The 25485-nt window shown below is 44.1% G+C and overlaps 1 protein-coding gene across 1 annotated transcript in view; it reads left to right on the top strand.

The window, feature by feature from the left end:
* RNF150 (ring finger protein 150) overlaps positions 1-25485 on the top strand; it is a 137416-nt gene that overhangs the window by 87779 nt on the left and 24152 nt on the right. Inside the window, exon 2 of the mRNA XM_039338929.1 lies at positions 4134-4384. Coding sequence (XP_039194863.1) covers positions 4134-4384 — 251 coding nt within the window. The remainder of the gene's footprint in view (positions 1-4133; positions 4385-25485) is intronic.

Raw genomic sequence — 25485 nt, 5'->3', positions numbered from 1 at the left:
TATTAGGAACAATTGTACTTGTGTGTTCCATCTAGGGGAGAGGGGTGTTGTGTCCTGGGCCTGATGAGGCAACTCAGCAGGCCCAGAAATGTTGCAATCGGTCCTGGGCAACCTAAAAGCTGCCCAGGGCCAGACTAACTGGCGCCGGACTAATGCGCAAGCGCAAGGCACGAAGAAAGAGGTTTCCCTATTGGCTGGACTTCCTAGGGGTTGGAAGACTATAAAAGGCCTGCGTGCCTATTTGCAGAGTTGAGTGAAGTTAAGGAGCAAATAAAGAAGTTTGGTTACAACATGTGTCGTGCTTCAATGCCTCGAACCCCAAAACACAAAACTAGGTTTCATTAATTTCAGAACACCCAGTGTTGTCTGGAACCAGTCAATGTCTCTCAACCAAGATTTCTGCTCTAAATAATTTAATAGTCTCAATACCACAATAAGAAAAATGTAAGAAATCCAGGGGAAAGAAACTACTGTTAAAATTGCCAAATACATTTGTGAAAACAACTCCGCAATGTATAGTAAAGTGAGACAGGATTAGCTGACACATAGGTCCATCAGCCCAGAATTCTCTACAATTGCTTTCATATCTGCCTGCTATAAATCTGGTCCTGTTTTTCAGCTAGTTACTATCACTTCTCTGTTCTTTGATATTTGAGCAAATTAATTTAGGTTTAAGTAAAGCTATATGGGATGAAAAATGCCAATGCTGACATATTAAACACTGAGATAATTTCATCTTATGCTTATTGTAGATTCTCTTTTTCTGTAACCAGAAAGCCTGGGATGGTGCCATGGTAGTAAGATTGAAAATGTAAATTGAAAGATATCATTTGGCAGAATCCAAATAAAATTCAGGGTCTCTGTAGGCTAAGAATCTGAGTAATACACGGGCATTTAGATGTTCTAGTGTGAAACCTCTCCCACTTTAAGTAAATAAGGATGAACTCTTTTTGTTTGTCAAGCACCTAAAGGATACCAGGGAGGTCCACTGGTAATAGCTAAGAAATGAAGCCATTCTTTTAGGACACAAGGTTGTTTTTAGAAGAAATAATAGGCCCAAGAAGGCAAACGGCTAAAGTGCTACCAAGCAAGTTATAAATTACTAGAAATGAATCCGGGCAGTGGTGTATGATGGTAAGCAGTACATTTGGAGGAAAAAGCTTGACTCAGATACAAACAGAAAGAAAATCTGTTCACTATCCCATTCATCAGAGTTTGAAATTTACAACAGAAAAAAAGGGAAGGGCTTCCTAGTTAAGCGTTATGGCTGGTTAGATATCTCTATAAGTGGTTCTGCAGACAGAGATAGCACAGTGGTGAAATTACCAGCAAAGGGTCAATTCTGGCTGACAGAAAATTTTTCTTGAAGAAGGAGAAATTACAGCATTTATCCATTTGTGATCTGTAAGTGCTGTTCCTCTCAAAAATTGTAGGAATTTAGGTTTTGTTGTTGATTTTGGTTGTGAGCTGAATAGCTTGGAATCGAAGATTCACAATGTGCCCTAAATTATGCCCTAAATGCTCTATGGCCTTTTATTGACATTTCATGGGCAGCATTCTCATTTTCTTAATCACTTTATGACTTAACTGTTTTACAACTTAAGACAAATATTCTGAACACCAGTGAAGTTTAAATAATCTCAGTGAATGAGGGTTTTTTGTTTGAAGAATTCTGTTTAAAATTTTTTTAATTTCAAGACAAAAATCTTGACAAGATTGTGATATTTGAAAGTATCAAACGTAAAACAAGGGCAGTGATTTTTAAAAATAGAACTTTTTTTCTGTGATGAAAGTATCTTTGAATATAATAAACTTAATTAGGTTAACAGAATGTACCTAACTGGGAAATCTGACTACTTAAATAGACTAAAAGATTCAAGGCATAAAAAACAAAACTGAAAAAACCCTATCTTTTATTCTCACCATAGTAATTGACATACTGTGCTTTCACTTTCTAATCATGGCAACCACACACAAAAAAAATCTGCCAAACTGGGAGAAAGATGCAGAGTTCACTAGAACAACTTATCAGTAAGGGTATTTCATGAGATTTATTGCAGAAATTATTTGAATAATTTGGTAAAAATATAACTACAACAGTTAAAAAGGATATGGGAGGAAGTTTGGCAGGTATAAAAAAAGATCTGAAAGAAGCTAAGAAAAATGAAAAATCTATTCAGCAACTTGCTGCGCATTAAAGCAAATTATTGACAAAGTGGAAAAGAATTGATAAACAGAGAGATGGAGAGGACTTGGACAATTTGGCATTTTTGGAACTTAGGGGAAAATAATTTTGTTTAAGATTTAGAACAATTTCAGAAGAACATATTAGAGAAAAGATTGTTAAATTCTCTAAATTTTTGGACTGAGAGGAGGAGGATATTGATAGAGAGACTGATAAGTCTTATAGGATCATTACGCAATTTGCAAAATTAAGAAATGTTCCAAGGGATATCCGTGTATAATTTGTTAGGAAGTGGACAAAACATGAAGTTCTACAGCAGCATCTTAATACCAGAAAGAGGATTGATAATATAGATGTAATTGTACTTCAGAAACCCCAATTAGAACATTACATAAGAGAAAAAAGTACTTTTTTCTGATAGACAACAGAAAAAAATCCATTTAGGTGGGATAAGCTTAAAGAAGTGATTTTTTTTCTTTCAAACACAAGAAATTTAGGTTGAATTCTGTGCAAAAATTTTAAAAGAAGACTTAGAGAAAATATAAAGGGAAATGACAGTGACAGATGAGACTGAGCAAATGCCACAACATTAAAAAGACATTTAAAAAGACTCTACATTGGGTGCTACAGCCAGGCCTCCTATGAATCAACACCTGCCTTGCCTTGCTGGAAAGATCTCTGACAGCAAAATGCAAGCCAGAGCTACATTCTTGGTGCCTCTTTTGGAGGAAAGAAAAAAAAATAAGACCAGGTCTTATTTTCGGGGGAAAACAGTAGTAGAAGGATATACTTATAATAGTTCTCCCATTTACACCTGAATCTGAAAGATTTAAAATAGATATAAAGACTTAGGGCAGAGGTCCCAACTCCCAGGCCATGGCCCACTACCGGCCCTTGAGCCTTTTGGAACTGATCTGTGGAAATAGTTGGCGAGTGTGCGCATGCACTCTATTTGCACAAGCGGTGGGCGCGCATGCCCTCTGCTTAGCAAATGGAGCTATGCATGCATCCTTGCTGAGGGCATGCGTGGAACCATCTCCTCTTTCCTGTGCTGGTCCAAAAAGGTTGGAGAACTCTGACTTAGGGTATGGAGCAAAGTAAGTCACAATTTGACAGTTGTGTACTGATGAGCATGTAATTGCTAAAATGTACAAAATTAGATTTTCTGAAATGAGTAAATCAACTTCTTTAATTATAGAAAAAAATATCTTTGTTTACTGCTAACTAGAGGCCTCTTATGGACTTTTTGGTGTAAAAATGAAAATAATTAACTTGTGACGTAGTTTTGATAAATAGGATAGTTTATAGAAAAGAGTAAAATGATGTAACGTTAGAGAGAGTTGGAATTTGTACTTATAACTACTGCGAAGAATATACAACATCAATACTTTATATGTTTTCTTTTTTTACTTTTTCTTTTTCTTGCACTTTTTGCTTTAATTCCTTTTTTCTTTCTTATTACTAGTTTGTCTTAGCTTTTATCTTCTTATTTTAAAATTTTACTAAATATTATACTAGAAATATGTAAATCTTAAGATAGATCCTACATCTATGAAATATGCTTGTTGTTGATCTCGGATATAGCCATTAGGTTTTTTTTTTCCATTTTTATCTTTGTACAAAGTGAAAATGTCTGTTGTCTTGAAGGCATTATGAGGTTTTATATGACATGCTGAGAGCCATATTCCCAAAGAAACCAACCTGGAAGATACTTTTAGTGAGGCATTTTGCCTCTTAAAACCCACAGAAAATCAGAGAAATGGTCTTATATTTTGATCTCACATCTTTGGGGAATAAAAAAGGAAAGCTGGCAAGCAGTTGGTGACTTCTGGATTGTATTGTTTTTGTATTTTCTTTTCCACTGATGATATCACTCTTGAAGAAAATAAAATTGTATTGGAGATCACTTGAAGTATTTTTCTGTTAATAATTCTTTCTTTTCTGATAGGTATTGATGATGTTGTGGCGATAATGATCCCTGAGCCAAAGGGGAAAGAAATAGTGAGCCTATTGGAGCGGAATATTACTGTAATGATGCACATAACAGTGGGAACCCGTAACCTGCAGAAGTATGTTAGTCGTACTTCTGTGGTGTTTGTATCCATCTCCTTCATTGTGCTGATGATCATCTCCTTAGCATGGCTGGTCTTCTACTACATTCAGAGGTTCAGATATGCAAATGCCAGAGACAGGAATCAGGTGAGTGGTATTTCACTTGAAAATAAATATCAATTCCCTTCCTTTAAAAAAAATCAACATAAGCAATGGTGTATATATGTTTTTACCTTCAGATTCCAGAAATCTGAGAATTACTGATTGGGAATTTTTGTTAAAATGTAAACAGAGTCAAAATTGAATTGATTTATGTCATATTTAAATTGTTTAGTGCCCATCATAATGAATGTTTCTTAATGAGTATTAAAGAGAGCATTATTTATATTATTTGCATAAGAAGTAAAGAAAAGTGTATTTCGTACAGTTAAAGATAGGGACAAAGAACAGGAAGTTGATCAGCTAGGTCCCTCTCCTCTTACCTAAGGCACATAAGCTAGCACAATGTTGTTTAATATAGTTTTTAATTTGGAATACATCAGTGAAGGGATTAATACAATTCATATCTCATAATGCAGGCAATGAATTCAATTAATAAGCAGCACAATTTATGTCACTCTTTCTTACTCGAGTACAAGAATTTCCAACTTGATGTGATTGCGCCACTAATATGGGTCATCAAAATTATCCTTCAGCATGGATAATTCCAAAGAAGGAGAAGGAGATCGCCATGGATTTCATTGTGGAACTTCCTGAGAGTTTCAGGAATACCATGATTTGGACTGTGATTGATCTGTTTTTGAAGCAAGCACACTTTGTAGTGTGTAGTGTGACACCCCTGTCCTAAATACATAGGACCCATGCCAGTTGTGAAAGTCATCAATCCAGTAACTGTTGAACTACGGTTGCCAAAAGAATTGAAGCAAATCCACCCAGTGTTCCATTGCAGTTTGCTGAAACCCTTCAAGGGATCTAGCTTAAGACCAGATGGAGAACAACCTCCTCCGCCTATATTGGTGGAGGGTGAGAAGTATTATGGAGTTAAGAAAATACTGGATTCAAGAATTTTTAGGGGAAAGTTACAATACTTAATCCAGTGAAGAAGTTACCCCTTAGCTCAGTGGTTCTCAACCTTTTTAATGCCGCGACCCCCAACCGGTCGTAAGTCGAGGATTACTCAACTGGTGCAGCACCGTTTGCAGAATGGGCTTTTGGCAGGCTCAGCAGGGCAGAGACAGCCTGGACAATTCCTATTGGCTTTTGAAAGCCAATAGAATTAGACTCTACTCAAGAGAGTCTATTCTATTGGCTTTCAAAAGACAATAGAATAAAAGGGAGTAGCACAGCTAAGGAAAAGGGGGGAAAAAAGGGCAGACTGCGTTGTTTGGCGACCCCCGTGAAATGGTCGTTCGACCCCAAATGGGGTCCCAATCCACAGGTTGAGAACCACTGCCTTAGCTGATGCTGAATGGGTAACAGCTGATAATGTTAAGGCTGACAGGTTAATAAATATGTTCAATGTTCAAGAGGATATTGTTGGAATGGTTGTTTAATTATGCCCATTGTTTTCCTATGTTTACCCTTCTTTCAGGGGCCGGCATGTCAAGGTTGAACCACTAAGATGCCTGCTAACTTCTATCATTACTCAACTTTCCAAAAAATGGGGGAGGGGTAGAAAGCGTAGGGAGTAAATGGGATTTTAAGAAGCTGTTCATGGACCATGAGAGTCTACAAGAATGCCAAGGGCACTAATGCAGGTGTCTGGCAACGGAGTGGACTGTTCTCATAACAAACCAAAGAGCTATAATTGGACAACGTGAACACCCAGTGGGGGGCGTTAAGGGAAGCTAGGTAGATTTTTGCGTGGGAAAATCAGAGCTGGTTTTGTTTCTTCAGTTACGAGATGTGTATTCAATGAAGTTTAACTTTTATGGTTTTCAAAGCCTTGAAGATTCCTTTTTTTGGGCCTGCTATTTGGATGGCTAACAGTTGGAGTTATGGTTTGAAAAATGTTTTATGTAAATAGATCAGAACTCTCAGGTACATGGTACCAGGCCCACACAGTCAGTAGATCAAAGTCTTTATTGTTGCAATGCCTATGTCAACACTGCTAACATCAGATGTTTTTGCATTGACAACAGATGGAAATGTAGCCATCTTTTATCTTTTTGCTTTTAGAGTTAGATGATGCTGGGAGGAGGGATGTGAATGAGAGTCTAGCTAGACATAACAACACTAAACCTAGCGTGAGAAACAAGATTATTGTAACCAGAGCTGATAAGGAATTAGTGGGCTGGAGAACTGGAAAGGAGGCCCGTACTTCAAGCTAATTGGGGGATGTGATTTATGATGTTAATTGGAGGAGGGAATTGTGCTTTGATACTATGCTCAAGGGAGGGGAATTCACTTTTTGGCTTTGATTATGCAGTGCCGATATTATGCTACTCAAAATAAAGATTCTTTAACGTAAACAAAGCCTTGAAGTTCTTTTGAAGAGTTTCATCTGTCGGAATCATGACATTAAGCTAAAAACTACAACTTTTTCCTAACTATCTTGTGGTCTCAAGCCCCAGTCGCTGTCCCTAGAAAGGAGGGATAAGCTGACAAAGATTCGGGGAAGACCTCAGCATGGAGAAAGAGAGGACACCTGAAACCAGCACCCCGAGGGGAGAGCGACAGCCAGCATGCCGATGGAGAAGGAACTTTTTCAGGCGACTCAGGTGGGGGCAAAGCCCAAGCCATGAGGACAGCTGATCTGGTCGTCGGAATGGAGCCTACCCAGCAAAGACTCCAGACACCTTGAGATGGCCTTGCCACCCTCAAGTGCTTCAAAGCCAGATGGAGCTGAGCTGCTATGAAGGGACTGCTGCCCCCCCCCCTGTGCAGTTCAGGCAGCCTCCCAATCCTCGAAGCCACCCAGCCCAGGGCCCGCACAACAGTGGAAAATGTCACAGCCTCCCCAGCTGGGAAGCCAGCAGCCGCTGGTGGTGCAGCAGCCAGATTGGGGATGGTGACAGCCCCTGAAAAAACAGCAGCAGATGGGGATCTTGCAACAACCGTGAATGATGCAGCTGCCAAGGAGTCAGCAATCACTGGGAGTGCTGTAGCAGCAATGGGACTGGCAGCCACCCCCGAATGTGCAGCAACTGCTGGAGGGAGCATAACTGATGGAGATCAGGCAACAACCACCTCCAGGGCCGCAGGAGGGCCTGCGGCAATTGGGGGCAAGACAAACCCCCTTAGACCAACAGCAGTGGGGATGGCAGCAACCCCCACCCTTGCAGCAACTGCTGGGAGGCCCACAGCAGCTGGGAGTGCTACTACAGCAAGCGCTGAGACCGTTGGGAGGCTTGGAACAATTGGGAATGCAGCAGCCACGGGGGGGCAGCAACAGCTGGGGATGCAACATCCACAGTGGGGAGGCCAGCAACCACTGATGGCACCACCTCTTAGAGTCACCTTTGATGGGGACCCGGAGAAACTGATTTTTTTCCTCAATCAGGTGCGCTCTCACTTGGACTGCTGTGCCTATCTTTATCCGAACCCAGCTGCTATGATCAACATGATTGCGTCCACCTTAGAAGGAAAATTATCCGAGTGGCTGAACAATTTATATAACGAACAAGCACCGAGTTAGAAGACCTCCATCTCTTCCTCTTAGGACTGAGAGCAAGGTCCATCCATTGCTCTCAAAGCAGAGGAGCAAATCCACAAAATAAAACAAGCCAGCAGGCCTGCATTGGAATATGTATGAGAGTTTCACAAGATAGCTGGCCGAATAGAGAGGTGGCCTGAGCAATCTCTGGTCCATCACTTCAGGGAGGGACTAGACGATCATCTCTTCCAGGCTTGTATTTATCGAGCAGTCCCTGATCAGCTGCAAGAGTGGTACCAGGCAGCAGTAAGATTAAATGTTCAGATTGCCCGCTATCAGAAGTCACACACACCCAGGAAGCCAAGTCGAGGCCAAATCAACCCAAGCGACAGCCACCTCCCCGAAAGCCTCCAACCATTGTGGCTGCAGAGAATCCCAGACTACCTGCTGGGCCAGTGTTTCAGATGCGGACAGCAAGGGCACCGAGCTGCAAATTGCCCAGTCCCTTACCCCCAGCATCAGAACAGACCGGGACCACCAGCGAGGAAGAAACTAACCCAGCAGCCAACAATAGAGAAATCCAACTGGATCATACAGGAACCTGTTGCTCAAGCCACGTCCCCCACGCAAGAGAGTGCCAAGACCCAAGCTGGACCTGCCGTTGCTCTACCCTCCTACGACAGCGACAATGAAGGAGAGAATGACCCCATGGTGAGTCGACACATCCCACCTTTTTCACTACCTGCCAAACTCATAATCTTTAAGACAGGGGCACAGGTAGATTTAAAAGTACTAGTAAACTCCGGATGCTCCCAATGCGTTATTAGCTTGTCACTTGCCCTGAAAATGGGCATAAGAGCAAAGCTACTCTCCAAACCCGTGAGGTTTGAGCAAGCTGATGGCTCCCTAATGGGCGTAACTTTAATCACACAATTGACCAAACCCCTACACTCAGAAATAGATGAGCATTGGGAGTTCATTCATTTCCTGTGGCTCCAAAAATGACTGAGGCTGTGATACTAGGGCTGGCCTGGTTAGACAAATGGAAGCCATTTATCAGGTGGGAGAAGGGAATGAGGACTGTAAGGCTACCTAGAAGACCAAAGACCCCCACTAATTCAATGAACGTTACAGGAGACTTTAGCCCACTCAATAAGCTAGTGCACATGGCTGCCTTATCGCAACCAGGCAAACCACTGATCCCCAGCGAATACCGGGACCTAGCAGAGGCATTTAGTGAGAAAGAATGTGACACTCTGCCTCCTCACTGACCCAATGATTGCTCCCTCAAACTATTACCGGGACCCAAAGTCCCACAACCGAGGATGTATGCTATGTCCCCCCTTGAAATGGAGGAGATGCAGTGATATGTGGACAAAAACCTAGAGAGGAGATTCATTGAACGGGCTAAAAGATGGGTTGCTTTGTCTCTGGGTGGATTATAAGGGTCTGAACACTGTGATTGTGGAAAATAAATACCCCCTACCCCTCCTGAAGGACTTACTAACCCACCTGGCAAAGGGAGGTTTCTTCTTAAATTAGACCTGAGGATAAAGGAGGGAGATGAATGGAAGACTGCTTTTAACTGTCCCATAGGGAGCTATCAATTTAAAGTCATGCCATTTGGACTACAGGGGGCCCCAGCGGTCTTCATGCAGCTGATTAATCAGGTCCTACATGACCATTTATATAAAGGTGTTCTGGTGTATCTTGATGATATACAACACGAATATGACTGACCACATAAAACTAGTAAGAGAAGTGCTAAAGAAACTGTTGAATGCCAAACTTTATGTCAAACTATCAAAATTTGAGTTTTACCAGACCCGATTGGATTATCTTGACTACAGAATTTCCAGTGAGGGCATTGAAATAGACCCGACCAAAGTGAAAGCTGTAATTGAATGGCTGCCTCCAAAGACTCGCAAACAGCTCCAGAGCTTCCTAGGACTCACCAACTTTTACTGTCAATTCATCCCCTCTTTTGCCCTACCTCTTACGGAATTACTAAAAACAGGCAAAGGGGGAGAGAAGCCGTGACTGGGCCAACCACTAGCATGGACTATGAACTGTAAGACCGCTTTTGAGAACCTAAAAAGACTATTTGCCGTTGAACCGGTCCTAAAGCATCCCTGCTCAGAGCAGCCCTTTGTAATTCAAGCCAATGCTAGCGATGTGGCCGCCGGAGCTGTACTACTGCAAAAGAACCAGAGTGGGATCTTACAAACTTGCGCCTACACCTCAAAAAAATTCACTGAGTGCGAGAGGAGGTGGGCTGTGTGGGAAAAGGAGGCTTTCGTAATCCACTGGCCTCTATTAAACTGGAGACACTAGAGCAGCGGTTCTCAACCTGTGGGTCGGGACCCCATTTGAGGTTGAACGACCATTTCACGGGGTCACCAAAAACCCAGTCCGCCATTTCCCCCCCTTTTCCTTAGCTGTGCTACTCCCTTTTATTCTATTGGCTTTTGAAAACCAATAGAATAGACTCTCTTGAATAGAGTCTAATTCTATTGGCTTTCAAAAACCAATAGGAATTGTCCAGGCTGTCTCTGCCCTGCTGAGCCCGCCAAAAGTCCCATTCTGCAAACGGTGCTGCAAGTTGTCTGCAGTGAAGGCGAGCTGTCTGGAAGTTTCCATCGTTCCCTGCTGAGCAACTACTAAAAATGTAAGTAAAAGAGGGCCAGGGGTGGGAGGTGGGAGGCCGGTGGGCACAGGGAGGGTTGCTGGCATGCGTGGGGCCCGGCGGGTGCCTTACCTCCCTTGGGCTGGGCCAGCTGGTGGCCCAGCTGGTGGTCGGCCTGCGCCATCTCTGCCGCTTGCCAGCTACGCCTCGACCGGCGCAGGGGGCAGCACCACGCATGCGTGGCACTCCCGGGCAGGGAAAGTCCTCGACTCACGACCGGTTGGGTAATCCTCGACTTACGACTGGTTGGGTAGTCCTCAACTTATGACCGGTTGGGGGTCGCGGCATTAAAAAGGTTGAGAACCACTGATCTAGAGGGGAACAAGGTGCCTTTTGAGGTATGGACTGATCACAAAAATCTAGAAGCACTGAAAACTCCCCGCAAATTGTTCCCGAAACAAGTGCGATGGGCACAGTACTTTAACCATTTTAACTTTACTTTAAAGTACATACTGGGAGGAAAAAACTTCTTAGCTGATGCCCTGTCCCTATACAAAAGCCAGCGTGAAGAGGTTAATGAGGCAATTATCTCCAATCCACAAACAGCCTCTCAATTCATGCCACGCAGAGTCCCACCTTCAAGAGCCCCTAACCCTAATGACTCTGGGGAAAATAAAATAAAACAAGAACTCCTCACTGACCAATGGTTCAAGGACAACCAAACCTCCCTAACATGCAGGGATGGTTTGGCTTACAAGGGGGAAAGTTATACTTGCCAGAGACCCTCTGCCTTAATGCTGTCTGACATGGCCATGACATAAAACAGGCTGGACACTTTGGATATTTAAAAACACTACACCTCGTCCGCTGGCAATTTTGGTGGCCAGGATTGAAACGGGATATGGAAAGCTATGTGCTATACATTGTGCTATACGTGCCACCATGAAAAGAATTCCAGGGAAACCCTCTGGGCTGTTGCATCTGATGGAAGACCCTTCACAACCATGGGAAGAAATTGCTATGGATTTTATAGTAGATCTACCTGAAAGTAGAAGAAATACAGTCATTTGGACTGTGATAGATTTGTTTTCAAAGCAGGCTCACTTCATTGCCTGCAAAGGGCTCCCATCCGCCCAACGACTGACCAAAATGTTTTTGAAACACATCTACTGGTTGCATGGCTCACCTAAATGAATAATCTTAGAAAAGGGGGGGTGCAGTTCACAGCTACGTTTTGGAGAAGTTTTCTTAAACTAATTGGATTATCCCAAGGTTTTTCATCTGCTTTTTGTCCGTCTACTAATGGGGTGGCTGAATCCACGAACTCAATGGTGGAACAATATCTCAGATGCTATTTCAGCTACCAATAAACTAACTGAACTGACCTCCTTCCTTTCGCAGAGGTGGCTACAATAACTCTGTTCACAGCAGCACTGGTTTCATGCCTTTTAAAGTAGCCACAGGAAAAGAGTTCAACATGATACCCGAATACCCCCAGGCGCCTTCCACTTCCCAGACACTTGATCAAGGGGTGAAGGGGTGGGAAGAAGTTTGGAAAACTACAAAAAACACTTTTAAAAAGGCTTCCGAGACATATAAAAAGCAGGTGGATAAAAAAGGGCTCCTCGTCAAACATTCCAAGTTGAGGAAAAGGTTTATCTATCAACTAAATATTTACGGCTCAAATTACCTAGTAAGAAGTTAGGACTGAAGTTCTTGAGACTTTTCCCCATTGTAAAGATCATTAACCCGGTCACAGTGGAATTAAACCTCCCTAAGCTCTTAGGAAAAATTCACCCTGTTTTCCATTGTAGCCTGTTGAAACCTTATCGGGGTTCCACTTTAAGACCTCCACCTAAGAAGGCATCCAGGCCCCTTGTGGTGGTAGGACAGACTCACTATGAAGTAAAGCGTATTCTTGATTCTAGAATTTTTAAAAGGAAATTGCAGTATTTAGTACAATGGAAGGGATATTCGTTGTCGGAAGCCACTTGGGTGAAGTCTAGCGATGTGAAAGCTGATAGACTCATTAACAGGTTTTATAAGAAAAACCGTAACAAACCGAGAGGCAATCCCTAACCTGTGCTTTTGTTTATATTACAGGATTTACCCTTTTTTGTTTATATTGCAGGATTTATCCTTTTTGTTTTTGCATTGACAACAGATGGAAATGTAGCCATATTTTACCTTTTGCTTTTAGAGTTAGATGATGCTGGGAGGGGGGATGTGAATGAGAGAATCCAGCTAGACATAACAACACTAAACCTAGTGTGAAAAACAAGGTTATTGTAACCAGAGCTGATAAGGAATTGGGCTGGAGAACTGGAGAGGAGGCTTGCACTTCAAGCTAATTGGGGAATGTGATTTATGACTGTTAATTGAAGGAGGGAATTGTGCTTTGATACTATGTGCTCAGGGAAGGGGAATTCAGTTTTTGGCTTTGATTATGCAGTGCCGATATTATGTTACTCAAAATAAAGATTCTTTAAGGTAAACAATCCCTCAAAGTCCTTTTGAAGAGTTTCATCTGTCGGAACCATGATAGCCAATTTTCAAGACTGATTGTATTCTCTTAGTCCAACAAAGCTTGAGGGACTCTGGGAGGGATAAGCCTGCACTGCTATCTCCTGTGCAAGGACAGAATGGGCCAACTCACCATGGCCAACTCACGGTGGGACAATTTAACAACTCTAATTATTTAAAACAAATTTAATTTCTTTTTTAATTTTTGCCTTTAACATTTCATTCTGTCCCTCCTTTTGCATCCTTTCTTTAATGATTCTATTCCACCATTTCTTTGATATTAGTGTAACTCTTGTCCCACAGTGAGTTGTCCTGCAGCAAGTTGACTATGGCAAGTTGTCCCGCAACAAGTTGGCCATGGTGAGTTGACCATGGTGAGTTGGCCATGTTGGCCGCAGCAAATTGTCACAGACCCGTGCAAGGACTCTAAGCTCAGCCCCCTCCTGACACCTCCCTCCATTCTAGTTGGACATTTATCACACAACCTATATAATGTGGTGTTATAAATATTTGTTAATAAATAAATATCTTTTCTAACATACTTGCATCAGCTGAAGAACAAATCTGAAATTTCTATATTACAATATACTGCAGTCTAGCAAGTACATCAAACATCTGTATTGTGCATTTCTAGGCAGGTGCAGTATTCACTGATATGCAGTGATTCTGGAAACAGGTAGGTACTTATGCATTTCTGGATTACACTTGTTTTTATAATTTTATTTTTTGTTTCATGTACAAAACTGTTGAGGCAGCATTTAATGTATATGGAAAAGAAACATAGCAATGTAGTCCAGTCAATAAGTCTTTGAATGTTTAGTTGATAATATATAGCAGCAGCTAATCTTATATTGATCTATATTCAGTAACTCATATATTGCAAGAAATCTCATATGTTGGCTTGCTTTGTTCCTCTGCTTGGCATGTTCTCTGACCTTTGATTAGACTTGCTGTTTCTTGCATTCCTTTCTTCCACTGCTCAATCTGGAACAGCAGTAGCTTCATATCTAAGCAGCAAAAGAGAAAATGGGAATATTGGATTATTCTATAAGTGCAGGAATATATTTCTGTTCGTGGGCTACAACTCACCAATGAGCACAAATGATTTATACAAGAATTGATAAAATGATAATCTCTGGAAGTTTAGAATTGTCACTCCTGTTTTCTACAAACAACAGGATATCTTAGTGGTACTCCAAAACAGGGGTCCCCAACCCCCGGTCCATAGACCGGTGCCGGTCTGCGGCATGCCAGCAACTGGTCCACACAAACAAGCAAAGCCCCATCCATGGGATTCAGGCAGCACACAAAACCACGCTCCCTCTGGTCCACGGAAAACCTCTCTCCGTGGAACCGGTCCCTGGTGCCCAAAAGGTTGGGGACCTCTGCTCCAACATATCCAAATATTACTAGTTACCTGCTTCTAAAGCCAGTAGTCCTTTTGCCTTTTTAAAAAATGATGCATTTTTTTTATCATCCATTGCATGGTTTTTAAAAGAAAAACAACAAAATCATTATACATATATGCATAAGGGTACACACACAAGCACACACACACACAAACACACACACAGAGAACTATTTGAAATATTATCTGGTGTGTATATGAATTGCTGTCTCTTTGTTGAAACCTGAAATATTGCTTTGAGACAAAAGAATTGGGAACAGATGGGTAAGAAATTATTCCAATTTCAGATTTACATGAAGAAATGCGGCATAAATTTCCCAAGTGAAAGGGGAGGTAATAAAATGAGTTTTGCTTTCCTCAATGTAAAAATAAACTGAAATAATATTGATTTTGTCAAGTTAACTCCTTTATCTTTTAACATGAGTTCATTTGCAATGCAGACATTTCTCATTTACTGATTGCCTTATTCAGCAACCGCTCCCCCCCCATAATCTCTATAGGTAATTTTTCCTGCTCCTGACCCAAGAGCTGTGATGGGTGAGAGACATCAATATACACATAGTGATGACTGGTGTAAAATAAAACAAATTGTTTACTATGGAACACTCCGGTCCAGTTTGTTCCTCCACTAAGCAATTTATTTCTGTTACCCAGTCTTCTTTTTTGTTCAAAACATGTTTTGTATGCATTTTAGCCACAATTCCAATAAGGCTCACTGGTTATAATTTTTTGGGTCATCTTTGTCCTCCTTTTTATATATGGGGACTATAATGGCGATTTCCCATATGACTGGGATGCAATCTGTGTTATTTACATCTCCTGCGGGAGTTGCATTGGTTGCCGATTTCCTTCTGGATGCAATTCAGTGTGCTGGTTGTCACCTTTAAAGCACACCAGCTTATATGAGGGACCGTCTTTTGCCGGTAATATCCACCTAATCCACCAGAACGGGGAGGCAAGGAATGTTGCAGGTCCCATCCCCTAAGGAGGTACATCTGGTGGGACTCAGGCCTTCTCCGTGATGGCACCCTCCCTTTGAAATATCATCCCTGCAGAAATTAGACTGGTCCCCATTTTGACACTCTTTTGTAAGGCCCTGGATTTGCCAATGGGCCCGGGGAACCCAGAGAGGGATTGAACCCATCAAATGGCTCATTTGACTATGTGTGTTGTTGCCAGGGTGGGTAGGTGGGGAGATATTGGTTTTATTTATTTATTTATTCCATCCTTCGAGGTTGGTAAAATGAGGACTCAGATTGTTGGGGGCAATATGCTGACTATAAACTGCTTAGAGAGGGCTGTAAAGCACTGTGAAGCAGTATATAATTCTCCAGCACTGGAGATGGATAATCCACTCAGTGGGTTGAGACTGTATTCCTGGCCAATCAGATCAGTCAGCCAAAGTTGCTACGCCTGTCCTGGACCACGACTTCCCAGTCTTGACTGATCTGGCCACAGAGACAGACGTACAACTTTGGCTCCTAGGCAGGTATAGTTCCTTTCCATTGGGGGGATTATTTTCTAGTAGCTGAAATTGCTTAGTTTAAAAGTTAATTAAAGATAATTTAATTCAATTTAATTGATTACTCTAAAATTCCCTTGCTAAATTGTAAGACTCAGGAAGTCAGATTCCCTACAGGGGAAACCACCCTCACTTAAAAGGGGGAATTCCCTAACTCCCCTCCCTCACCCAAACCCCAACCACCCTCTCACAGCCAGAGCAGCCGGCTGCCGCCTTAAGCAAACGGGAAGCTCGTGCAACCCTCGTGTTTAAAAAAAGAAAAAGAAAGAAAGACAGAAAGGCAAGCAATTAGCGAGGGGAACGGAGGACAAAGGGGACGCATGCTGGGAGGGAGATTGATTACGGGAAACAGCTGGCGAGCAAAGGAGCAGTTTCTTTCACTCACCAGGCTGCTCAGGGTCTTTTAAACGAGGCGCCATTGTCTGGGCAGCTGAGAGCACGCGCGGCTCTTTGTTACAACCGCACGTGGCACCGGCAGCCTTTTTAGCACAGGCGCAGTAGTCTCCTGCTTCTTTAGCACATGCGCAGTAGCCTCCTGGCCCTTTTAACACATGCACAGTAGTCTCCTGGAAGCGGCGGCCATATTTTGTGCAAACGGGATCCAAGGCTCCCTGAGAAGCCTAGGTCCAGCCGCTGGAGTAAAATAATAGGCAAGCAGTACTAGGGTACTAGAGCATCTATTATTCATTTAGAGACATTCAAATCAGACACATAGCTGCTTGTTCCAGGACTTGGTGTCTTCAATCCAAAGTAAATAAGAACCTTTCATAACTAACTGTGTTCAGTTGCCTTTGGCTCCTTCCGGACTTCGGGTCCCCCATTAGTGGCCCGTACGCTTCTGGATTTAGTGGTGGGTTCCAGGCATCCCCAGTCGCGTGCCTGTCCTTACCCACCATAGTCAAGCCGGGTTCCAGGCATTCCCATTAGTGTGCCTGTTCTTATCCGTGCACAGTGACTAACTCTGACAATTTTGCAGAGTCTGCTCCAGAGTTCCAGACGCCCCCTGTAGTGCGCCTGTCCTTACTCAAAGTTGGAGCTCTCCTACTACCTGGGTCCCCCCTATCGCGGCCCGGCGTTAGTGGAGAATGGAGGAAGCAATCATTCCCTCCACTGGAGCCCTGCCTTCATCCTCTGGAACACCCGCTTCAGAGGATTCGGAATCCTCTGCAGCCCCTAGAAAGGCTGCAAGGAAGTCATCAAAGAAGGCTGACAAGTAGGCAATCAGAAGACACCAAGCCCTAGAAAAAGAGTTCAACAGAGCCCAGAAAAGGGCCAGAACTGAAAATAGGCAGAATGGGGGGATTGGTCCCGATCTACCGCTGGGTCTTCCTTCATCCCCATGGGGCGTTTGGTCAATAGGGAACTCATCACAGTCCCAAACAGAGGGTGGGATAGGTGAATTCTCATCGCTCTCCCGATCCCCCTCCCCACGGAGGTTACAGGAAACCCCGAGGACCATGCTAACCACAGCACCTGCAGGGTCGCAGGCAATGGTTACTCCTCCTGCATTGATGGGGGATCTGCTAGCTACCCTAATAGCACAGGCAGTGGACCGAGCATTTGAGGCCAGGGCTCAAACTTCCAGAGCCAAGCCTCTAGGACTTAGAACGAGGCATCGGGAGGAAACGGAGGACCATCAGGACCTCTCCTCCTTCTCAGACTCGTCGGTCTCAGAGGAAGCTTACCTGGACCAGCCAGATACGTCACAAGGGATTCAAATGTCTGAGGAAGAGGAGGACACCTCACCTCAAGGGCCATCCTTCAGCGGCCTGTTTAACCCTTCTCTTTTTGTTACCATTCTGCGCAAGGCTGAGGCCACAGCCCATCTGGGGCATGGGACACCAGCGGAGCCCGTCCCAGTTGACACGGAGGCTGAGCCAACGTTCGCCGAAAAGGTAACCACTCAATACCGCATACCATGCCCGACCATGTTCCTAAACACAATAAGGAAACAGTGGGCAGCGCCAACCTCCCTACCGCTTCCTAGCAATGCGGAGAGGAAGCTATTTAACGTAGCAAGGGAGCTAGAGGGAACATTGGAGGTGCCGGTGGTGGACGAGCCCATAGGTCCCCTGATATCGGACACGGCCATATCAGGAGATTTTGCTGAGGCTCTTAAAGCCGAGGACCGAAAGAGTGAGTCCAACTACAGGAGAACGCAATAGCAATAGCTTGGGCTACCAGGGCGACTACCTCCGCGTCCTTTTTCACCAGAGCCACACTCTGTTGGCTCCGTGAGTTACAGGGCCGGGTTCCCATGGAGGACGTACGCACTCACCAGGAACTCAGCAAAATGATAGCGGCCACGGAATATGCGTCGGACGCGACACTTTTAGCGACCAGGTTTTCAGCCAAGGCAATGGCGGCAAACAACACGAGCAGGCGCCTCCTCTGGCTAAAGAACTGGCAGGCGGATACCAAATCCAAGTGGAAATTGGCTTCGGCTCCGTACCAAGGGGCAAAGCTGTTTGGTGAGGCACTAACGCCATACCTGACAGAGAACAAGGACAAGCGCAAGGTCCTTAAACACATGCTTAAAAGGCAGGACAAGAGACCCGGCTCCTGGGGAAGGAAACAATCCTTTCGTACGGAAACCAGGGTCAACTATTTTCAAAATTCCCAACCCTTCCAAGCTAGACAGGATAGGGAAAGACAGGGGGACAGACAGAACACAAGACATAGGCAAACGCAGGGAAGACGGCCCTTTCGGGGGAGCAACTGCCCCTTCCGCCGTACCAGATGACTCCCACCCAGACCTTCCCATAGGGGGCAGACTAGCAGGGTTTGCTCCCCAGTGGGAAGAGACCACCACGGACGTATGGGTCAGGAACACCATACGTCACGGTCTATCTCTAGAATTTCTCTCAAAACCCCCGAACCGCTTCCGCCCGTGCCCCTGTCCCACGAACCCAACAAAGAGAAGGCTCATGAACGAGGCCGTTCAGCACCTTCTAAACATACGGGCCGTAGAGCCGGTGCCTATGAACCAGAGAGACCAGGGGTTTTATTCTATCCTCTTCGTGGTCCCAAAACCCTCGGGGGGTTGGAGAGCCATCCTGGATCTAAAAAGGCTAAATTTCTACATAAAATACCGCAAATTCAAAATGCAGACACTACGCTCCATCCTTGGAAGCGTAAGGAAAGGGGATTTTCTGGCATCGATCGACCTCACGGAGGCATACTTGCACATCCCTATCTCTCTGGCTCACCGCCGCTTTCTACGGTTCGCCTACAGGGGGCACCATTTTCAATACAGGGCACTTCCATTCGGCCTGTCATCAGCGCCCAGGGTGTTCACCAAGATTCTGGTGGTTCTGGCAGCACGCCTAAGAAACGTCCCGGTCAGAGTCCAGTGCTACCTGGACGATATTCTAATCCAGTCATCGTCCGCCCAACAATCTCAGGCGGACCTAAAGCTAGTGATAAAACTGCTGCAGGACCACGGCTTCTCGGTGAACTTTCCAAAGAGCCATCTAACCCCAACTACGAGAATACTCCATCTGGGAGCGGTCATAGACACAGAGGAGTGCAAGGTGTACCTATCACAGGAACGCCTCAGCAGCATAAGGAAAGCCGTAAAACAGGTAAGCCGCGGTCAGTCAGTGACGCTGGTCTGCCTCTCCCAGCTGCTAGGGAAGATGATATCGACCATAGCAATAGTTCCTTGGGCAAGGCTGCACTCGAGAACTGCAGTGGTTCATGCTCCCGTTTCAGAGACAGCAAATCAGTGCATCCTGGAAGAGGGTAGGCATACCTCTGAGAGTACGGCACTCCCTCAGGTGGTGGCTATCTCCAGCTCTCCTCAGGGGGTCCCCCTTCAGGGAACCAGACAGAGTAGTAGTCACAATAGATGCGAGCTTATTCGGCTGGGGAGCCCACTTGGGGACCAAGTGGTCACAGGGCCGCTGGTCAGCGGTGGACCTCCGACACAACATAAACTGGCTCGAGCTGTGGGCTATTCACCTAGCATTAAGGCATTTCCACAGCAGCATAAAAAGCAGACACGTACTGGTCCTGATAGACAACGTGACAGCCAAGGCCCACATAAACCGTCAGGGGGGCACACACTCTCGCTCGCTCTCGGCCGAGGCCCTCTACTGGGGGACTGGGCAGAACAAAATCTGGCCTCCATAAAGGCCGACCACATAGGCCGACCACTTGGAGGCAAACATCCAAGCAGATCTGTTGAGCAGATCAACAATAGATCACTCGGAGTGCCAACTACACCCGAGGATCTTCAGGGAGATCTGTCACCGCTTTGGGCTTCCCCAGGTGGACCTATTTGCCTCTCCTTCCAATGCCCACCTAACTCGCTTCTTCTCCCGATTCCCATCCAGGGGAGCAGAGCAGATGGATGCGTTACGGAGCCCATGGCCAAGGGGACTCCTATACTCGTTTCCACCCTTACCTCTCCTTCCAGCGGTAGTACGCAAGATTCTGCGGGAAAGAGCCGAGGTAATCCTTGTGGCCCCTTATTGGCTACCACGAGTACTACAAGCTCTTACCAGAGCGCTCTTCGAACAACTCAAAACATGTGACATTCGCTACCTGACCCATAAGGTAGCATCCTTAGTAGCTATCACGTCAGCTCGATGGATATCTGAGTTAGCTTCTCTCAACGAGGAAGGACCTGTGTCACTTTCACAGGGACAAGGTAGTCCTAAGAATAGACCCTTCCTTCATTCCAAAGGTCAACTCCCTTTTTCACAGATCACAGGAAATAGTCCTACCAGACTTCTGTCCAAACCCAGCTCATCCCCTGGAGCAACAATGGCACACCTTGGACATACGAAGGGCACTAAGACATTACATTTCGCGCACAGCGGAATTCCGACGCTCGGAAGCACTTTTCATATCCTTCCACCCCGCTACTAGGGGCTGGAAGGTCTCGTCCTCTACCATCGGTAGGTGGATTAGGGCATGCATCACTGGGGCATACCAGGCGGAGTCCTTGCAAGTCCCCAAGCATATCACGGCCCACTCCACAAGGAGCGCTGCCACCTCAGCAGCATGGGCCATGCAGGCTTCTATTGAAGAAGTATGCAGGGCAGCCACTTGGGCCTCGCCCTCTCCATTCATTCGCCATTACAAAATCGACAAGTACTCCTCTGCAGAGGCCTCCTTCGGTAGGAGGGTTCTCCAGCAGGTTCTAGACCAAAGTTACACACGGGACCAGTCTATTCCCCAACCCAAGGGACAATAGGCTTTGGTATGTCCCACTGCGTGGATTATCCATCTCCAGTGCTGGAGAAGGGGCGTTGACTTACCTGAACGCCTTTTCTCAGCATGGAGATGGATAATCCACACCCACCCTTATAGACTAGGATAATAGGGTATATTTAGTTGAGCCAAAATGTCTTACTGTCAGTCAATGGCTGCGCTCGTGTCAAGACTGGGAAGTCGTGGTCCAGGACAGGCGTGGCAACTTTGGCTGACTGGTCTGATTGGCCAGGAATACAGTCTCAACCCACTGAGTGGATTATCCATCTCCGTGCTGAGAAAAGGCGTTCAGGTAAGTCAACGCCCCGTCTAAGTGCTATTGCTATTTTGTGTGTGTGTGTGTGTGTGTGTGTGTATGTATGTATGTATGTATGTGCATGTATGTATGTGCAGGTCTTGGTGCAGGTCTCGGTGTATTTGGGTCTTTTCCCGTATAAGATTGAGAGTATCTTGGCGACGTTTCGATGAGGTCCCACTCGTCATCTTCAGGCTGGGGTCTTCGGCTTCGTGCTTGTGCAAACAAAGTGTGATTGGAACTGCCGTCTCTCTATATATATTGGTGGGGGGGGTGTGGAGTGCTGGCTTAGTTGCTGTAGGTGGATTGGTTGGCTGTGTAGGAGTTATTGTTTGTGGATTGTTTGGCTGTTTCATAACATCCTGAGTAGTTGAGATGCTGGCTTTTGTTTGTAACGACCTGGGTAATGGGTTGTGTGATGACATCCTGAGATCTATTGTAGTGATATCCTGAGTTCTGTGTTTTCTACGAAAACAAATATATATTGTTGTTTGTAAACTGCCTAGAGTCACTTTGAGTGAGTAGGAGGCCATATACATTTCCTAAATACCGTATATGCTGGCGTATTGGGCGACCCGGCGTGTAAGACAATCCCCGTCTTTGTCGCCGAGCTGCATTCCTAGAACGTTGTCTTATACGTTGGAAACTACCAGTATAAGACGACCCCTGTCTTTGGCGCCGAGTTTAGCGCTTCCGGAAGTCATCTTATACGCCGGCATATACGGTAAATAAATAAAACAAATTTATATGAAATAACAGCCCTCTTAACAATGGGGCCCACCAATCAATAAGTTAGTTGAAGAATTCTAGAGTTCTGAAGATAAAAATAATCTTCTCTAGATCTTTTATTAGAATCTAGAGATTGGACAATAAATTTGATTTCTGATACTGATACTGGAGGCCAGGGAAGAAGGTTTTCAAAAACTAGAGTATCAATAATTTGCTTATCTAGGGAGCCCTAGTTAGAATTAGTAAGTAGTTTTGTATATAAATCCTTCCAAACTGAAGCTGGAATAAGAATATCAAACTGGAATTTACATTCCTTCAGTAAACTTGATGCAATATTCCAGAAAAAAAATAAATTTCTCTCTTCCAGATCTGACCATATTTTAGCTGTGTAGGAAGTTTTTTGGGATGCTATCACTTTCTTGCAATGACACCTTATTTTTAAAATTTTAGTGTATTTTTTTACATTAGTGTGTCCCTGGACCTGGTGCATTGCTGCTTTCAATAACTTTCTGGTATAGAAATAGTCAGAATCAAACCAATTTGAACTTATGTGCTGTTGGTTTCTGGTAGGAAGTTGATCAGTCAAGGATTTTCTCAGCGAAAGACACAAATCAGTATAATGAGTCAAGATTTTATCTGGACATTGGATAGAGGAAAAAATTGAGTTTGTTCAAGTCTGGACATGTTCTGTATTCAGAAAGATAGATATTGCCTTACTTTTGCTTAATTGAGCTTTCTATTCTGCCTTACTTCAAGATTAGCTAATAGCCTCTGTTCTGGAGGCAGAGCTAATTTAGTATCAGATCTGCTTTGGAAATGGACTGTGATTACTTGATGATTGCTATCCTTCCTTGTGTGAGCTTGGATGTCTGATAACAAAGCAATCTTGTTTCATGTAATACATAGATAATCTAAAACACTGTTAGAGTTTCCTGAGTGATATATAAAACCAGGTTCTTTACCTCCTCAAATATGGAGGTTACATTTATAAATCAAGGAGACCAGTTATGAGCTTGCGGTATTTATTTTGAGGTCTCTAGAGAACCAGGTGGATTATTTATAAGATAATTCTCAGGAATAATACCCAGGCATACAAAATCTTCTAGAGGCCCCTAACCTGGCATTAAAGTTTCCTGCTAATATTACAGTAGCTTTAGAGTGATTTGAGTTTATCTTTAGCACTGTTTTTTCTAGTATTGGGAGAAAATTGGGAAGATGTATGTGGTGGTTTATATTTGTTCAGTAGAACTATTTCAGAGAATTTATATAAAATTTTACAGCAAAATAATGAGAGTCATCAAGACCAATTCACATACTTGCCAGCCCAGCTTTGCATTGGCAAGTATAGTCAGTCCTCCTGATGTCTACCCTTTCGTCTTATACTTCAAGTATCTAAAGCCTGGAAAATGAATCTTTTCCTTATCTGTAGTCAACCAGCTCTCTGGGAATGCTATGAAGTTAAATAAAGAGAGGAATTCCACCAGGTCCCCATCCTTTGTTCTATCCTTTCAACCAGCAATATTCCAGATAACTGGATAGAGCCTTCATGCTTAATATTAGTGGGGGTGATTGGGAAGATATTGGAATTTTGGATTCAAAAACAGATTTTTCAGACATCCAACAGGAGTGAAGTTATCCAAAATTCTTTTGGTGTAAAATTTGTCTACCTTCACTACTACCTTGCTGTTGTATAAGCTCTGGCAGGTTTTGAGGTGAGCAGCAATTTGGGTGGAATACTTTTGCAGGTTGGCAATTCAGAATAGTATCAAAATCTAGGAGTGATATCTTACTTCTAGGTGGGAATGATTTTCTTGTCTCAAATTGTCTCCTTAGACATTTTGCTTCATGAGCTGTAGGCCTAAGTGGCGATATGGGGCTTATATCTATTTTAGAAGCATTGAGCTAATGGTGACCTCTTTAGAACTCAATCCTACTGCAAGACCATCCTTTATTAGTAGTTCTCAAAGATTTGGACTGCATCTCACTTCCACTTGTCTGTCAACCTCTATTTTATTTCTCTTACTTACATTTTCTGTTTGGTATTATATTTTATTAGTGAATGGGGGGTAACATGAGAACTACTCCCAAGGACTCTTTATTGCTGTCCTCCATGTCCATATTCCATGTTGAAATAGGGAAAAATACCAGCAGATAGTTTTTCAAAATAGGCATTATTTTCTTGGGCAGTTGGGTGACCAGCTCTATTAGACATTTGGCAGCTTTATGTGTTATTGCTAATAATTCTCCTATCCCTATTGACCCGTCAGGCTTACCCCATAGAAGCCTCTCCTATTCTATCTCCTACTCTCCCTCATGTTGGTGGCATTCTCTCTGCTCAGGCTGCTTGTCAGCCTTCCACTCAAGTTCTCTAAGGACTTCTCCCTGTTCCCCAGCTTTAGGTACAACCTCAGGGGCATCTGGCCTGAGTTGCTCAGGCCCAATTTGAGTGCCCTTTATGGCAGGAGCTGTTGCAATGTACTCCAATGACCACAACCAATTCATATAGCCCTCTTCCTTGTCAGTATCCTCCTCCTCCTTCTGTGGATGGAACAGGTTGTGTGCATGTCACTGGTCTCCTCCTTGTTGGACAGAGTTCAGTTGCCTATGGGATAGATGGCCGAGAGGCTCATATGATTTTGGTGCAGGGAAATGTGTGCACGTATGGTTCCATGTGCACATGGGTGCATGCATGATGGCAGCGCTAGCATGTGTGTGCATGCCCAAATGGGACACGTGCACCATGGCACACGATCTGACGCCCAGATGCCGGTTGAAAATGGACCGCTGATGCTCGTGTGATGTCGGCAGCAGTCCTAGTGTCCCCGCGCATGCAGAAATGGTGCTGCCAGTGCCATGTGGTGGTGTTACCATGAATGGGGTGGGGCTCACCAGCTATTCCTAGTTGGCCTGGTGGCCAACAGGCCGGAGCCCAGTACCAGGCCACAGACCATAGGTTGGGGACCTTTGGTGTAGGGATTATGTGTGATGTACTCTTGATTGGTTCATGCATTTATGGACTACAGTAATGCATAAAGACAGCCTAAGGATACTTAGTGGCATAAATGTCCAGGTAATGCTGCATGCAGATGATGTATGCAGCATCATGTTTGAGTTGAGAACCAAATTTTTACAAATGAAAGATTGTACGATACACCATAGGGTGTGGATCTGAAAGTTAATTACATATAAATGGCAAAAAAAGCAAGTGGAGAAAGGTACATCTTTCTTAATGCTTGAATTTAAACTTTAATAACCAAATTTCACATTTTTGTTTACCAATGCTATTCATAATTTCATACTTTTAATCTGTGCTATGTTAAGTGTTGTACA

The sequence above is a fragment of the Crotalus tigris genome, unplaced genomic scaffold, assembly GCF_016545835.1.
Source record: "Crotalus tigris isolate CLP2741 ecotype Arizona unplaced genomic scaffold, ASM1654583v1 scf7180000017725.2566008, whole genome shotgun sequence".
Lineage (NCBI taxonomy): Eukaryota > Metazoa > Chordata > Lepidosauria > Squamata > Viperidae > Crotalus > Crotalus tigris.
Note: the sequence above shows the minus strand (reverse complement) of the source record. Positions and strands in the feature narration are given on the sequence as shown.